Source organism: Camponotus vicinus, unplaced genomic scaffold (assembly GCF_025532165.1).
Source record: "Camponotus vicinus isolate PSW18456_S1 unplaced genomic scaffold, iyCamVici1.0 SCAF_1, whole genome shotgun sequence".
Classification (NCBI taxonomy): Eukaryota; Metazoa; Arthropoda; class Insecta; order Hymenoptera; family Formicidae; genus Camponotus; species Camponotus vicinus.
This window is the reverse complement of record NW_028141945.1, coordinates 9,944,834-9,963,181: the sequence shown is the minus strand read 5'-3', so window position 1 is coordinate 9,963,181 and position 18,348 is coordinate 9,944,834. Positions and strand designations below refer to the sequence as shown.

The 18,348-nt window shown below is 33.6% G+C and overlaps 2 protein-coding genes across 5 annotated transcripts in view; one reads left to right on the top strand and one right to left on the bottom strand.

Annotated features, from left to right (window-relative positions):
• The window catches only part of Kl-3 (dynein heavy chain 8, axonemal kl-3), a 207,218-nt gene that overhangs the window by 119,074 nt on the left and 69,796 nt on the right, over nucleotides 1-18,348 (top strand). The gene's annotated exons all lie outside the window — the stretch shown is intronic.
• Nucleotides 5,769-18,348, bottom strand: part of LOC145973286 (uncharacterized) — a 165,698-nt gene continuing 153,118 nt past the window's right edge. For all 3 annotated transcript variants that reach the window (XM_083102569.1, XM_083102560.1, XM_083102554.1), the window contains one exon: nucleotides 5,769-6,574. In XM_083102569.1, coding sequence (XP_082958695.1) covers nucleotides 6,399-6,574 — 176 coding nt within the window. In that variant the 3' untranslated portion in view covers nucleotides 5,769-6,398. The remainder of the gene's footprint in view (nucleotides 6,575-18,348) is intronic.

The following is an 18,348-nucleotide window of genomic DNA, read 5'->3' as shown; positions in this document are numbered from 1 at the left end:
TGTGAAATTTCTCAGTGGAGGAGACTTATTAACCGTTAACTTTTCAACTTTCCTCGTCTTGTCGCGCTTTTTTTTCTTACGAAGTTTTTCCGCAGTGAGGAGCCGCACGAATCCTAAGGGAATTTTCTGCCTTTGCTGTCGGCGATAACCATGTTAATGCAATTTCTTGATGGTTTACGGAAACGGTCCATATCCTCTCACTTCTAGCGTGCCAAGTCGGCAGTCTTGCGTGTTCGTGCTTCCCTTATCGTGCTCCGTTTTTGCCACTTTTTGCCGCTTTTCCTTTCGTCCATCTCTGCCGTGATTCTTTTTCTTTGTTCCGCTACGTATTACATTTCGGACAATTTCGTCTCTCGTTCATCAACCTCTTTTTGCTATAACAAATCAATGATATTTATTGATCTTTCCGGCGCAAATGAAAAACTATACTTAGATTCATCCTATGATTAGAGTTCTAGAATAGTTGGAGCAATATCAAAATCGCTTGTGTCTTGATCAAAATAGATTATCCTCGATATATTGAGTGACAATTTATAATTATTTTCGCCATCATTTATGTTAATTTTCATGTTAATCTGATTCGTTTTCTCTCGCTATTTCGAGGCATGTTATATCGCAGTTTGAATATATAATGTCTTGTTTCAATGTGCACTAGATCTCTTTAACTCGACCAAACTTCGCCAATGGAAACTCACGTTAACCGAGTCTGACCTAAGACTCGTGCTAGATCGGGACTTAAACTAGCAATTCAAGTTGCGTTGTGGATGAAACTAGGAGTTTAGTACAAAGTATAGTATTATACTTTGAGACTCTCTCTTGTGTGACAATTGATAAGAGAGAAATAATTATTAAAAAGAATTATTCAATGTGTAACGAATCACATTTTTTATATTGTCACAGAAATGCATCGGAGCGAAGTAGCCAATGCTCCAATTATACTTCAATTAGAACGCGTTGACACAATTCATTTTTAGGACACTTCAACATTGTCAGATTTTTCGCCGTAAATGTTAGGATTTGTATTCTTTAGTCGTTCTTGTTATATGACTTTAATTGGACGAAACTAGTCGCTTGGAGATAACTAACGTGAATGTAACGAACGCTAGCTATCGTCGCTGGTTACGGATTTTGACGCATCCAGTTATCCAAAGCGTGCTTGAATTGCAGAAATCGTTAACGAGATGGTCCAATGCTTTCCGATTTTTACTATGCGTAAACGAAGTAAATTGATGGCAGCGATTGTTTTTTATATGTATGTGTTTTTCAAATATGTGTGTGTATAGTTACAACATCCATATTTAGTTACAGCACTTTTTAAATAAGAGAAACGAAAAACTTGATCTAATATCTGTAAACAAAATTTCGAATTTATAAAAAATTTATAATATTTGTAGTATTAAAATTACACAGTAAAAAATTGTGCGTCCATGTGTTAAAATTTTCTTGCGTTATCACGTTTTGATTAGTACTTTAATGTAAAATTAATATACAACTTATATATTATTATTTTTATAACGTTTTCATGTGTTACATTTATGTCAACTTCATAACTTAACACTTTGTATATGTCTCTTAGAAATGGAATATTATTTTGAATATTTTTAACATAATCATTTTAAACAATCAACATGTCTCAAAGTCAGTTTAACATTCTAAGAAAAGTTAAAGTGAATCTTCAAATAATCTTGAACTTTGACATACAAAAATAATCAAATTTACTAAAATCAAATGTTTCTATTACAAATAATTTAAGTTAAAATAATTGCACTTATGTTAATGTCCTCAACATTTCTTACGAGTTATTGTAACTATTTTTTCATGTAATTTTTAATTAATTTGTATGTTATTTTTACATTACACTTAAAGTCACGAGAACAAAAGTAAATGTAAAGTATTGTGTCAATTATTTAACATTTTTAGTTTGTCAATAAGTAACATACGACGAATGAATTATTTTAATTTAAAATTTAGAGTGGACTTTCTGGACGTGTGAAAAATGTTATAATTAACATTTTACTTTTTACTATGTATGTATTAAATTTGTAGTATTGAAAATAAATGAAAATTATATCACTGATATTAAATAAAATACTTCATTTTATAATGAAAGATGTATATTATGACAATGATAATAATGTGCAATATGGTTGAACAAACGAGATGCAAGTGCATTTCAATCAGTACATTAATCTCTATAAATCGTGTAACAACATTGCGTACAACGGCAGTTTTATGAAATGACAAGACATTTTTGGAAAGCAAAGCTTTTAGATTCTACTAAAAGTAATTTGATGCCTCGTAGCCGAGTGGATTAAGTATCGGAATGACGATCTGCAGCTTTTCCCTGTTCCTCTTTGTCTTCTTCTTCTTCTTCTTTCCGAAACACGATTCAACGAACTCTAAGAGTAATAGATAGTTTCAGTTCGGTATAAACTTTCATCGGATAAGATGTCCAGGGCTTTACGATAAGACCTGCTTCAAGGTATTCGCGCGCGGTTGTCCTTAATACTCTTGGAGAGGTATTAATTCTTCAATTATTGAAATAGATGTAGTACTCAAGAGAAGTGTGTAGTCAACTATTCAGTATATATCAATGCAAATTATATATTATACCACCGGGATATAATTCTTGTGAAAGTTCTGAGCTATTCTATTACTACTATTAACACAATAGAAACAACAGAACAGCAGAGACGTATTGTGTTACACATTGTATTAACTTAATTAGGAAACGTTCAAGTTATTGAGATAAACAAATCTATTAATTTTTAATTGTCTGCACATGCAAATTTATCTTACATTTGGATTCTTAATTTTATAATTAAATTAATATTATATATGTAATTTAATTAAATATACATTATTTATATTAATTATATATATAATTAAATTTTGAAATAGGAAAAAATTAAGATTTAATTAACTTTATAAATTTTATTGTACTTACCATTGTATTCATGTTTCTGAAATAGTTTTGTAAATAAGTTTTATTTATAAATCTATAATATATATATTATAGATATTTGATATCGTTTCGCGTACTAGAATTATTGTTATACTTTTTGCATTATATTATATGTAAACAGTCCTAAACGTGAAAGAATAAAAAATGAGAGAGAGATATATATATATATATATATATATATATATATATATATATCTCATTTTTTATTATCATATATATATATATATATATATATATATATATATCATTTTTTATTCTTTCACGTTTAGAACTGTTTACATATAATATAATGCAAAAAGTATAACAATAATTCTAGTACGCGAAACGATATCAAATATAGCTCCGATAAATCGGAGCAAGTAGTTCGAATCAAGGTTTCTGCGAGCCATGTGTCACGCGACGTTAAGTAGTGGAACCGTACGTGCGGCACGTGCGATACGTCAGACACATGCGGCTTACACCGCACATAGTCGTAGCCGAGTTTTAATTTCGGCAACAAATCGAATGGTTACCTGTAACGTTACGTTTCCATGTGGGTTTGATTAACGCCAATTTCAACGATCGCAGTTACATTTTCGTCTTTCCTACCATCCTGTGTAGCGCTAGTTTCCGTCATACATCGGTTTCGCAGAGAGGCTGAATTATGGGCAACCTAATTTACGGCTTATAAGCCCGTTCCTGCAATTTGCCAATCCCTTTGGAGTGGTTAATCCGCTCATGCGTGTCTACTTTCATGACTTCTCCTTCGTTCCTTTTTCTTTTCTTCTCCTTCGTTCATTTTTCTTCTCTTTCTTCTCTTCTCCTTCGTTCATTTTTCCTCTTTTTCTTCTCTTCCGCCTCTTCCTAGGATTGTATTCGGCAAGACTTCTTAAACTACTCGCCACATCTTCTTAGAAAATTATAGCGAGGAAAATTGAAAAATATTATAAAAATTTGTGCAACTACATTAAAAAGTTGCACGAAAATAATACCTTGTGATATTTAAAAAGACGAAAGCTGATTACATTTTCATTGTATTTTCAGCTGGTAATCTTTTAAATGACAAACATAAAAAAACTCATATATATTCTTAGTTTGGAAAATTCTCTATTTATACAAACTAATTAAAAATTTATTTTAACATACTGCATAATGAATAGATCTTTGTGTATTCTTGCTCGAAGAGGCCGGAACGTTTTTAAATGTCAGGCACTTTGATCTGAGCGCAGATTAGTCCAACTAGAATCCTCGTAGAATTGACATAGGTAGTCGTAAGGATTAAAATCTTTCTGCGAAACGCGAAAGTGGGATGCAAAAACATTTTTGTAAAGATAAAGTTCCATTTTGATGCAGCAGACTGATAATTATTTTTATGCTAAGCCATCATGATGCGAATGCTAAGAGTGCCTCGTGTAAACGCGCGCGTACTCGCGTAAAGTGAATAAGTCAATGTCAACTCACTTTGAAGATATGAAAGTTTGAAAGCATCTTCTGGATTGAGGCTTAGCCTTAAAAGCATACGAATCTGAAATTATTCCGGCTTACTTTACTACCTGATTGTGAGTGTTTATACGAGCAAAATATACGAGTATACATACAAATATTAAATCTTTGAATGAAAATGCTATAGCAAACACATGTGTAGATCATGAAACGATTACTGCATGAAAAGATAACACGCAACGAAGATAATGTAGATATATAAAATGAACTTACCTTTGAATTTATCTCATTCTTCGAAAAAGGATTCTTCTAATAAATATATAAAAAAAATTATTAAACTAGGTAAAATCGCGCAGGAACGATGAGTTAATAAGGCAGGAGATCTCTTATATACAGTTCGTATTATAATTTATTACAATTTGTACAGATTACAAATCGGTACCTATCTTGATGCATTTTCTGTCGGACATCATAAAAGGAGCGAATATTGAGCAGAACGCCGCTCGTTACTGCGCTAACGTTATTTTATATGTATATATATATTTATATACAGGGTGACCCATTTTAACCTAGGCAGCCAAATAACTCGAAAAATAAGCAAGATAGAGAAAAATGTTTTAGACAAAAGTTGTATGGTTTCGAGGGGGCCATAAGATGGTATCATTGGTTTGACCTTGAAGAGTCATTTGAAGGTCACGTGAAGGTCACTTCAATTTTTTTAAATGGAATACCCTATATATTTTTGTACATTCTTGTAGCTTATTTCGAGAGCTTTCCAAAACACTATAATTAAGTACCTTTCCGTTAAGTACTTTTTGAGTTATGATGCTTGAAATAATTTCTTAATTTTACATAAACCGTAAAATATCTTGTAAAATATTCATTTTTCGATTATCTTACCTTAATACTTTTATGTACAAAATAATGAGAGGAATCAATTGGTGTAAAGAAAACACATAGTTGTTTTTAAGAAAAAATATGGAATTGTTAATTGCAAATTACATATTTTTTCTTCGAAACAACTATGTGTTTTCTTTACACCAATTGATTCCTCTCATTATTTTGTACATAAAACTATTAAGGTAAGGTAATCGAAAAATGAATATTTTACAAGATATTTTACGGTTTATGTAAAATTAAGAAATTATTTCAAGCCTCATAACTCAAAAAGTACTTAACGAAAATGTACTTAATTATAGTGTTTTGGAAAGCTCTCGAGATGAGCTACAAGAATGTACAAAAATATATAGGATGTTCCATTTAAAAAAATTGAAGTGACCTTCACGTGACCTTCAAATGACTCTTCAAGGTCAAACCAATGATACCATCTTATGGCCCCCTCGAAACCATACAACTTTTGTCTAAAACATTTTTCTCTATCTTGCTTATTTTTCGAGTTATTTGGCTGCCTAAGTTAAAATGGGTCACCCTGTATAATCAGTTATTATAGTTACCCCTGTGTATAATCTATATTTGACACTTTGTGAACACTCCGATCACTAATAAATATTTCATTTATACTTCGTCGGAGAATTCAAATGAAAACGTGAACGGAAGTCGAATCTCCATCGTGTTTCCTCCTCCTGTCGAAACTGTCATTCTTTAATCACACAAATGAAGCTGATGTCACGGCTTGTAACGATTCCATGCTCACTTCGTTGCTTTAGGATAGCTGTTTCTTCTGTCTGTGTCTCGACACGCGGACGTTACTTTATCCGTCATTTATTTCCCTCTTTTCGTTAGAGCGATCAACAATTTACATCGAAAGACAACACGTTCAAAAGTAACAGTATACGAGTTATGGATAGTCTTGCGATCGATTCGCTAGCGTTACGCCAATCTTCTCCGCGTTTCATAGGCTCCTCGAGAGAATAAAAATCATCGTTATTCCACTATCTATTCTATACATAGTAACATACATAACTGGAAGCCCTAGACTACTAGGTTTTACATGGACGATGTAATCAGATCAGATAGTGGCAGTGATATCTTCATGAAGGGTGCCCGCGAGCTACCTGCTAACCGTGGGCTCGTTCCTCGCCGGTACATTCGTTATGTTACGGGGAACCGTCATCGTCAGCGTCGACGTCATCATCAGGAACAGGATGGCCGCCGCGACGGCCATTATTATCGCCGTGCCACGGTTACCATTCCAGGGCCAATTCTGTCCGGCGCATCCGTTCACTCCTGCTCAACAGAAAGTAGTTGCATGTTAACGAACCGCGAAAGGGTAATGAAATTTTATGGAACGTGTCGGTATAGATCACGGCGTAGTACTCGGCTACTGTGCGCGAGCCATTCTGGAGTAATAGACACGGTGTCCCAAAAGGATACGCGACAAGTTTAATTATACCCGCCGATGGCAGTGCATCGGTAAAAGTCGCCGTAGACTGCAAAGTCGTCTTCGCTGGAACATGGAAAATGTAAATTTGAGAACGAGCCTAAGAGAGAGAAAGTTTCGTCGAACTTAAGCATCTTTTGAGAAGTTTCCTTCGCAATTACGACCCTATGTACTGCCAACGGCTAAGTAATTTGATTCGACGTGAAACGAGCAGACAGTAATTTGAGTTGTTGATTTCGACCGTGCGCATTGTAGAAATATAGTTAAGTGAGAATAAAAAATATGAAAGAGCGAAAAAGTACTCAACTTTAATATATATTTTTTTTTAATCACATTTAGTAACATCACAAAATATGACTCTTTCATGCTTTTTATATATCAATATTTCAATATAAAATACATGTATACGTACGATGTACATGTTATGTTTGAATACAAATAAATTTTAATAATGCTTGGTATTAAGAATTTATTTATATCGTTTAAATCAAATTTATTAATTGTAAAAGTTGACTCGCTATGCAATATATTATTAATTATGTTAATCTCTTTAAATTCTGATCAATATTGATGATGAGTATTTATTCCGTACTTTATGAGGTCGTTATAGGATGTTCTCGTCAAATTACGAAAACCAAGAGGGAAGATGATGGATTTACAAAAAATGCAAAAGTCTTGTAATAACCCATAATTTCACGACTGGCTTGACTAGGTAATATATTATACGTTTCGTTGTAAGCATGATTAAAATGTTAACGTATTTGAACGGTGAGTCGAAGCAAGACGAAATTGAATGAGAGTCGAAATTGGTTCTCGTATTCAGCTTACGATTGCAAAATTTAGACCGTGATTCCGCTCCATACAAACTAGAGAACGTATTTAATTTCGCTAACCAATCTATGGAATGGCATTCGTTAATATCGAAAACCGATTTATTCTGGCTTCTCGATGGCACTGGTGATATTAAGCGATCGATGCGGCAGTTTCGAAACACCGTGTACGTATGTGTGTGTGTATCTGCGTGTGTCTTCTTTTTCCATAAGATTCAGCGAGTGTCCTTTGAAGAAGGTTGCCGTTATTAACCGCAACGGACGCGGATGGCTCTTTTAGAAAGTCTCGCGTCGGCGGATGTCGGCGGTATGAAATAAAACTTCGGTAAAACGAGGCAAGGTAAAAGAAGGAACGCGGCGAAGAATCGCATTAAAGGCGACGTCGCGGCTCCGCGATTAAATTTTCAAGAAAGAGGAAGAGTAGCGGGCAGCACGCTGCAGAAAGAAGGCAAGCGAACCAGGAGGGAAAAAGCAAATTACCGGAAGGGCCGTGCCGGTCGCCCGTCGGATAACGTCGGCGGGAAAGATGCAAAGAACCTCGGCAAAAAGTGCACGATAGTAATTTCCCTAGAACGAGGAAATAATTTGAACGGTTGCGCTTGTGAAGTCTGAAACGAGCGCGAACTGTAGTTATAGTCGTTGTAATTTCGCCCCACCCCTTCCCGCGGATCATAATTCAGCTATACTGCTACCTATCTACAATTTTTCAACGAGATTAACAAGTTTCCGATGCTACGCTTTAATCGTCTTTACGCAACACTTAAAGTCGACTTTTTAAACAGACTTTGCTAATCAATTTACAGATAACCGAAGCGGCGAAAGAATTATAATGGAAACGAGAAAGACTTTTTACAGGATTTAAGTTTTAGCGACTGGATTTCGAAGATAATCTCACAATTTAAAGTTCTCGCGCTTGACCCGTCACGAATTCAATTAAATGAAAATGAATGCGCAATATAAACACTGCGTATGCGATGCTCTCCATCCCTATTCTTATTAACAATTATATTTTTATGTGTATGCATGGATTATATTGTAATCCTATCAAGAGAATTACCGAAGGAAGAACCGAGAAAATATCTTTAAATACAAAAAAAAATAATTTATTACAATTAATATATATTCCATCAGACCCTGTCAATCGATACTCGTTTTAAAATCTAATTTTGAACCTATTTTATTAATAATCACATTTTGCGATCGTAGAACAACAAATCAAATCAACAATGATTCTTTCAGCGCGTGCTTTTGTTTATTGTGGAGGAGTAGCGGTCATTAATTGCTGCAGGACATTCGTCTTCGTCCACTGGCGTGATAAATCTACCGACGTTCAACTGCGTATTTCTACACTCATGGCTCATCGGATTAATAAACTCGTCGGGGACAGTGCCACTTCTAGTTATGAGAAGGGAAAAAGTGGCACTTGTGAGATTAATATGTCTACTTGAATAACAGGAAGTCGATTTAGCTGTATATATTTCATTACGTCAGAAGCGAGAAAATATTCCGGGAAATCCGGCTGTCGTGAAAGCACACACGTATAACTATGGGAAGAAAGATTTCAAATAAAATGAAAACTCCTTCTCTTTACAACATTAACGCGTTTTTGGCACGCATTTTAATCGATTCTATCTTTTCTTGAAAAATTCCGTAGCTGGTTTATTCAAATTCTTCTTCGCCTTAATACGAAAATTTACTCCGTTTTATCTCGTACATTATATTTTCGATTACATCTTCGAATATTACATCCCTGAGCACATATCCCTTTTATAACTTCCAACGACGATTCATGTCGGCAACAGTCTGGAGGTCTGCCAGAATTGGTCACAACATGCTATTTATTATATTTCGTTGAACAAGAGAACTACTCTCATAAGATCCCACTTGATCTCCACCTTTTTCATGTTACTGCAAGCGACATTGCAATCTGCACTATCGCTTCTTAATCCGATTATATGTCGTTTCGCATCTTCGCATTATTCGTCTTATAAGACATGTATTGGCGAACGTTTTTTAAATATCATATCTTTTTCTCCATATATTTAAGCTATAGATTTATATGAGAATTAAATTAAAGAAGAAAATTAAAATTGTGGAATGTTTTATTTTATAAAATAGAAAAAAAATTGCAGGTTTATTTATTTTTGCATGTTTTTCTTTAATTTTATATATGTATATTTATTTGTTTATTTATTGCACAGTTTGTGATGTAAATTTATTCAAATTCATAAATGCGTTTTTAATTAATCAAAACAGTGCTTTCTTTAATAAAAATAGTATAACCAAGAGTGTAGTCAAAAAATTCGTAAAAAGAATTTGATTTTATAGTGTATTATATATGTTCGTTAATTTCGGCTGATAGTTTTTGATTCTTCATTGTGATTCTTTGTGCATCGCAACTAGTTTCTTCAAATTTTGGTATCATTAGAAATATATACAAAATCGAAATTAATTTGAATAATTTAAATAAATTTTTAAAATTTTTAAATAATTATTAGTTTGCAAATATATATCAAGTCATTTATGACATTGTATGCTTTATAGAACAAATATTACCGCACAATTTAGATGAAATTGAGGGTTCTGCTGTTTTCAGAATAAGACAAGAAGAGAAAACAAAGAGAGATTTAGTTAGCACAGAGGTTTCTATAAAACGCGCGCTCGGTTTCTCTTATTTAATTTCTCTTCTTTCTCACGAAAAATAGAGAAAGATATCTCTCGGAGAGATGTGTCACAACTTTGTTGACATTAAAACAGGTTAACGTTATTTCGAAGCGGAATATAGAAGTTTCCACCGACTTTATCGATTCCGTCGTGTTCCGTGATAAAAGCATCAATTTTTAAGAAGGTATACTCAGGAGAAGCGTAAGTTTTCCTCGCATCAGCGTTATAGATTGAACGGATATTACCTTTCTATGTTCTGAAATACAAGACAATGTCATTGACTTTCCCGTTTGCAAATAGAGTTTTTATGAGTCCCAGAAGGAACAGAAGAATCTCCCACGTCAACCAAAACGCGTGAAATATTGACCATTACTAAATTGACCGAAGAGAGAGCAACGTTCGGATATAGCATGCTTGTATAAATTACACAAAATTCGCTTCTCGGAATAATTAGAAGAGTTATCGAGCAGACGCAAACTAGGAGCTTTGCACTTTTAATTACGAGAATAACGATATCTCATGCACGTCACGCTTGGAAGTTATCTCTAATTTGTGATGCCGGATATGTGCGATATAATTTCCACCTCTTCATCTAAAGCATACACATATACGTGTATGTATATGTACACACATATATATAGCGAATATAGGGCGATTGTATGTCGAATTATATATCGAATTTATTTTGCCGACGTGTTCAATAAACTCATTTATCGGTTTAACTCGGGAAAATAATGCTTGCTCGTTTGAAAAATTACTTTGTTAACGACACGTTTCCTCTTCCCTCATCAATCGACCTCCGAAGTACTTCATTCGATGGGCTACCTTCGTTACGGTTCACTTAGCTCGTGGTAAATAGCACCTGTGTGTGCTTAACCCGTTACCCAATTAAACCGCAGACCATTGCCCCATTTAACTATTACGGCATTATAATAGCGAATTAGGTAATCTGCAAAATTAATATTGCAGTTGCATAGTAAATGTCTCTATATCGATCAGCAAACTTAATTGTTTTATTATTCCTTACTTTATTAATATTCTTGTAATTTTATTATTGATTTGAAAATTTGCATACACGAGAAGAGTTTAAAATATACGAAAAATAATAGTAAAATGGATATTTTGATTGTTAGAAATAAAATTTCACTCACAGAAACACAAAAAAGAAATAATTAGAATATCTTGGATACATTATTTGTCACAATTTCGCTGCAAATAATTTTTTCTCATAGATTAATCATTTCTCTCAGAATTATTATGATATGTCGCAACCAAGTCATCGTTCGTTGTCGATAAAAAAAAAATCGGTCGTTGACACAAGTCTCCTAATAAAAATGAAGTGTAGCTGCACACAAGCCATCGTTGACTGCACATAGTATGTATATATTGTACATACATCGACTATTGCTTTCGGCGTGTCATCGCGTGAATTACGTGTTCATCGTCACATGTCTGCTGTGACACACCGCGGCGCGACGGAAATCACGAGGCGAAATTCGTCGTCGCGTTCTCCGAGCGAGTTCGCCTAGCGATGACGTTTAGCACGTGTAGAGTCGGTGTTTGGCGGATGGCCAATTATTTGTCGAGTCGCATCGAGTCGGAAATGTCGGCTTTCGGAAGCCTGAAATTTCACCTCGAGTGCCGCAACGCCGTTAACGCCGTTCTCCTCCTCTCGAATGCGACTAAAGAGAGGATTCGGACGCGCCTCGCATCCCTCTGTCATAACGCATTCGACGCCACGTATAACACATTACAACGTTATACGTCGCTGAGGATCCCTTCTGTAAACACATTGAATCAAAGCGCACCAGCAAGTGGGAAAGAGGTTGTTACCAGGCAGAGGAACGTGATATAAACTGGATTTAACGCACGTTTAGCGCTTGTCCTTCATCCATCCGTCATTCGTCGACAACTCCCTTCATAACTGTTGATGGTTAAGCGTAATTGATTTTTTTTGTCGAAAACAAGTTTTTTTCTCCGATACGTGTGTAACTTTCGGCCGTCAAATGAAGCGGAATGAAGCTATATTGGATATTTTCTTTTCTTCACTATTGACTTGGATAATCACGCGCCATTTTCATATTAATCATTCGCCATCGAATAAGTTTTCTTACAACGAAATGCAGCAATTTATATTATAATATCTCCGAGTACAGTTTTCTCGTCTGTTTTATTCGGCATACATTATTAATTAACTCCCTTCCATGAATTTTTATGCTACCTGAATTTATGTCATGAAACGGGTAATACATATATTCATTTTTCATTGTCTTAATAGAGTATACCGTAATAAAGATATATCCATATGAATCCTTTCATATAAAACGTAACGAAAGAGAGAATGATGAAAGATTTCTGACGGAATAAAGGGATAATGAAAGCGAATAAATGAAGCACTTCGTCACGAATATGTATGATCTAGTTAGTGCTCGCAGCATGCAACTGTCGCGAAGTATGATCATGCCAGCGGATAAAGCGAGATATATTGCATCGCATTCGCGACGAACTTGCTAGTCGATTTTGTACTGTATCCACCGTTTCCTGTTTCGAAATTTGATTTCCATTTCTGATAACTCATTTCCACGTTCAATCAAATTGTCAATTCGTGGGATACTTGAAATCGTTTCGTTCTGATTGTCAGAACATGCAGATTTCATCTTCACGCGGTTTATCAAATCTTTCGCATCAAATTCGATCAAATTCGAACAGTTCTTTCTTGTGTCGACAGCGATATTGAAATTCATTCGTTGAATTGTTTACAGATTAATTCCCCTCCCTCTATTACATAAGATATATATAAGAAACATGTCATATATATTATTTGGTGAAAATATTAAAATACTTTAAATATTGAAGAAACTTTTGAAAGAGAATAATGTACAAATGTATCTCTTTCACATATAATTGGATTTTTATTGGAGAAAAATCAATTTTAAATTGGTCAAAGAACTCGTAGATGGAGAGAAGAAGCGCCGGAAAACTGGAATAATTTGTATATACGAATATCATATGCTTCCGTACCCGGCTCAGCGCAATTTGTAGACGATGGAATTAGACTATCGCGAATTTGCACCTGAACCGATGGTAAAGCAAGACAAAAGATCCAGAACTGCATGAACGCCGCAGACATTATTTGCATGCAAATGAAACATTTATGCCAGGGGGAAAAAATCCCGCTGATTGAAACACGAAATCGATACAATGACTAGCACTCGTATCCAAGAAAGTAATTTCGAAATACATCTCCGCAACGTTTCACTGAGATCGAAAAAATAATTGTGTTCTTATGCAAAGAAACTAATCTATATCACAAGGAAAATTAGAGTAAGTATTACTGCGAGAAAAAATATATTATTAATATGATCATATTTTGTTTGTCGGTAAATGCAACATTATTCATCGGCGTTATTTCAATTTGTATAAATAATCACGGATCGTGATGCATATTAACATATGGTACATAATTGATAAGCGTTAATGGATTCATCATTAAAACGATTACAATTTATAATTAAATATTCAATATTTATAGATTAATATTGACATGGTCATTATGTAACGCGTGTGTGGACATTGTAGGACATTCAATGTTCCACTAGTTTGTGGAGGAAATTTTCATAATACTGCTAATATTGTTTTTTTTAAATTTATTTGAAATATGCAGAGAAACTTTATCTAAAAAATTTGTTGTTTTTACTTTTCAATATAAAAAATTATTAAAATTATTAAAAAATCTGTAAAAAATGGAACACAAATATAGTAAGAAAACAATCTTCAACACGAAAAATTGAAAATTAATACAAATTTATCTTTGTAACACACATGAAATATTCTGATATAAACTTATTGTGTGCTAATTATAATTATAATTTCATCATTCAGCTTAGGATGAATGGAATTTGTTTTCCGAATTATCTTTGTGCAAATGAACAGAAAATCTAAGGGAGTGTCGGCGTACACTAAACTTTCGTCGAAATAATGAGCAAGGGATCTCACCTCGTCTGTTTTCCTTCGTTTCCGTGAGAGCTGACAAATTGAACAACTATGGTGCTCATCGAAGCGTTTCGCATTAGCGAACGTTTCGCCAAGGTATAATGACAAGGCTACATTTTCATGCTTCTCTGTGACAGTTACATGGTTCCTCTCATTTTATGACGGTAATTTGCAAATCTCAAGTTTCGTAGGAGTATATTATTAATATCTTAACGCACTCTTATTCCTCCTTATCGTTATCTCTCAATATCAATATCACAAAGTCTAGTACGACATTTCGACATAAAAAAGGAAGCGTGTAGAATAAAAAATAAGATATCTCCCTCGTTAAATTCGCTAAACTTCTCGAGCATCTCACAATTTGCAGGGCGTGTACGTAATGATATCGGGATAGGGAAAAATTTCTCGCGAATGTCCAAGAAGCGAAATCTATCCGGGCGGATGGAGATGGAGCTTACACCGCCAACTTACTAATCGAAGTGAATCTCTTCACGGGGGAGAGTCTCCCTCCTTCTTTTTTCCCTCGTGCATCTCCCTTCCTCCCGATGTGCTTTTCCTTCCTCCGACGCTCGAGTTTCGCTTTGCATTCTTCTGCCACTTCTCCGCGATCCTTTCCTCGCTTCGTAGGGACTTCGACATTCGCGCGCACGCCCGGGTGCTTACTTCTTACTATTCCGGGATACCTTCGAGAAGTGCGCGGCTGCGAACTCGCTTCGCATCGATAATGCGAAACGTATATCCTACCAATGGGGTGCCGATTCCTTGCAGGAAAAGGACGAGGACAGGTTCTCGAGGAGCACGGGAAAAAAGAGGAAAAAGAAAAAAAAAGGCACGGGCTGTCTTCTTACCGGAGACGTATCGAGCTACGATTCCTTTCCAATTCCTGGAGACAGGACGAATCTAAAGAGCGCCGGCAGCCGGAGATGAATATTAACGACTATCCCTGCCGGCGCTTCGCTTTCATGGAAATGATTGGACATAGATACAACGGAATTTCTAATCTGCTCGTTGTTTGTATCGTTCGCTTGGAATTTCTAGAAATTTGAACGTTGGCTTTCGGATTCTCGATGTGACAATCCTTTTCGATTACACAATCAACTTCTTTGTCTGAGATTCTCTTGCAGTTAGAACGAAAGATTTCTGGAATAATGAAGTATCGAACGAATTCGATATTGTTTGTGTAACGAGAAGAGTTTCGTTAACAACAGGAGATGCAGATTGATTTTCTCCTTTTACTGTTCTTCGACATTGTATTTATTTCAAATTCCGAATTGATAGTATTCTAAAGCTCTATCCACCTGTATATTTTTAGTAGCTTTTGCTTGATTGAATATGGCATGCGCGACGGAATTTCTAATCTTCCGGTCTCACCATATTGTCATACCGCGCGTGCACGTTATTATCAGTATCGATCGTAGATGGTAGACCGCTTGATTTTCGGGTTGAGCAGACGGTCGATCTCAATGCGGATTATAGACTGCCATACCAATTCCATTACCTGGCTGCGCAGCCGGCCATGCAAATTTTCGCGAGCCGGCAGCAGAACCGGATATGCAAATTCGTCGGAAAAAAAGAAACCGCGATTGCTCAACTCGACTCGAAACTCGCTACGATTTATGAATTATTATCGCCCTAGGCATGTAGCCTTCTTTTATTCAGGTCGTCAAACTCTTTCCATGTGCCTGTTTCGCTATTTTAATATTATTCGACGAAATCACTCGCTGTGATTTACAAATTCATTCACGTTTGCAAAATTATCTTTTCATTTGCACTTCTAAATTTATATTTTCGAAAGAGTGTTGCTTTGATTTGTATTTTGTCATTTACAATAAATTTAATAATAATATAGCTAACAAATATAAATTAAATTTTCGGTATTTTAATAAGCAATTATTTGAGCAATTAAAATATTATTTATTTTATAAAAATCAAAAGAGAATATATATAAAATATTATATATTTTCGTTAAATATTATATCTTTTCATTTGCACTTCTAAATTTATATTTTTGAGATTATTGCTTTTTATCGTGATTTGTATTTTGTCATTTATAATAAATTTAATAATAATACAGCTAACAAATATAAATTAAATTTTCGGTATTTTAATAAACAATTATTTAAAATATTATTCATTTTATAAAAATCAAAAGAGAATATATATAAAATATTATATATTTTCGTTAAATATTATATCTTTTCATTTGCAGTTCTAAATTTATATTTTTGAGATTATTGCTTTTTATCGTGATTTGTATTTTGTCATTTATAATAAATTCAATAATAATACAGCTAACAAATATAAATTAAATTTTCGGTATTTTAATGAACAATTATTTAAAATATTATTCATTTTAAAAAAATCAAAAGAGAATATATAAAATATTATATATTTTCATTAAATATTATATCTTTTCATTTGCACTTCTAAATTTATATTTTTGAGATTATTGCTTTTTATCGTGATTTGTATTTTGTCATTTACAATAAATTCAATAATAATACAGCTAACAAATATAAATTAAATTTTCGGTATTTTAATTTAATAAGCAATTATTTAAAATATCATTCATTTTACGAAAATTAAAAGAGAATATACAAAATATTATATATTTTGAAGTTTATAATATTTGGTTGATTCAAAAATAAATTTCGTTTTACTTAACAAACTGAATTTCTATATTTAAAAAACGTTATATATCGTAAGTAAATTTATCGTGTCATGAATGTGGATTTTATTTCGTCAAATCCATTTAAAGTGCCTTCACTAAAGCCGAAAGGTCTCATTTTTTTTATATAACACATCTCTTATGTTCTTATCTAAAACAAAACTTCACAAAACATTTTCATGTTATTCGATCACTAGTGTCCTTTTTCGTTATATATGTCATAAACTTTTTCGGCCTTTTTCATTCAACCTTTTGCTTTCTTTACTGTAGCATTATTCCTTCGTTTGAATTCTCATGGCATTATGTGGTGAAGATACACTTTTATATCATTTATTTCACGAGCTGAATTTGCTCTACACTTTTACACAATAATTTGTAATAGTATTGATTTGTAAACGATGCATATCTTAACTGTTTACAACAGATAAAACAATTAGATATCGCAGGTTTCTTAGAATATTGGTTTTTCAGAAACAATTCATCAATTATCTATAACAAAACACATTTATTTATAAATCAACCCAATATATATTCCTGATTTTTAAAAAATACTTTTTGATATCTTGTATTTGTTGTATAAATAATTCAAGAAGGCACATCCCGTCGCGTACAATTTCCGTTATATTTACTCGTATCTTCACGGCCGAACAGTGTCAACACAGTAACTACTTCGAACTCAGATACGAGTCCACTCGTACGTACTAGACTTGAGCAAGTATGCTTGCCGGAGCATTTCGGATTTGCGATATACAGTTTTGGCTAGAAGCAAGAGATGTATTTGGTAAATGTTGTGGTAAGCTGAATTACTTAATGTTTACATATCAGAAAAAAAATATAGTAAATTAATTGCTTTATTGTTTTATTAAGAATTAGAATATCTGATAATAAAAAGAATATAATAAATATATCATATTTTTAAAATATTTATGAAATAGTTTTATGCACCAACAATTGTGTGATTTAGATGTCATTCATGACATTATTTATATAAAATATGAAAGACCAATATAACACGTATTAATCTATATTTTTCTCAGATAAATAAATATTGTTTATGAAAGAGCAATTTATATGATTTTATACAAATTTATATATTTACTCTTTTTTATCGAATACTTCAAATATTTAACATTTATATATAGTTTAAAATCAAAGTTTAATGCTCTCTCTATCATTGCAATTTATGAAAAATATTCCATGTTTTTTTTTTACCACAATTGTGTATTTAAAGCAACAATAATATTAAATATTGTACAATTTGTGATAAGTTTAACGACAAATATATGTTATCAGTATGAGTGGGCTAGAAACGTAGAAGTCATCATGCTGGCGATTAAAAGCTCAATAATTTGCATTAAACGAGCAAGATATCATCGTCGGAATTACGCTGCTGTCCGCGATAAGTTTTTCCCTATCTCATGTAATCTCGTCGAGCGATGAGCATCACCACCAAACGATCGGTAAC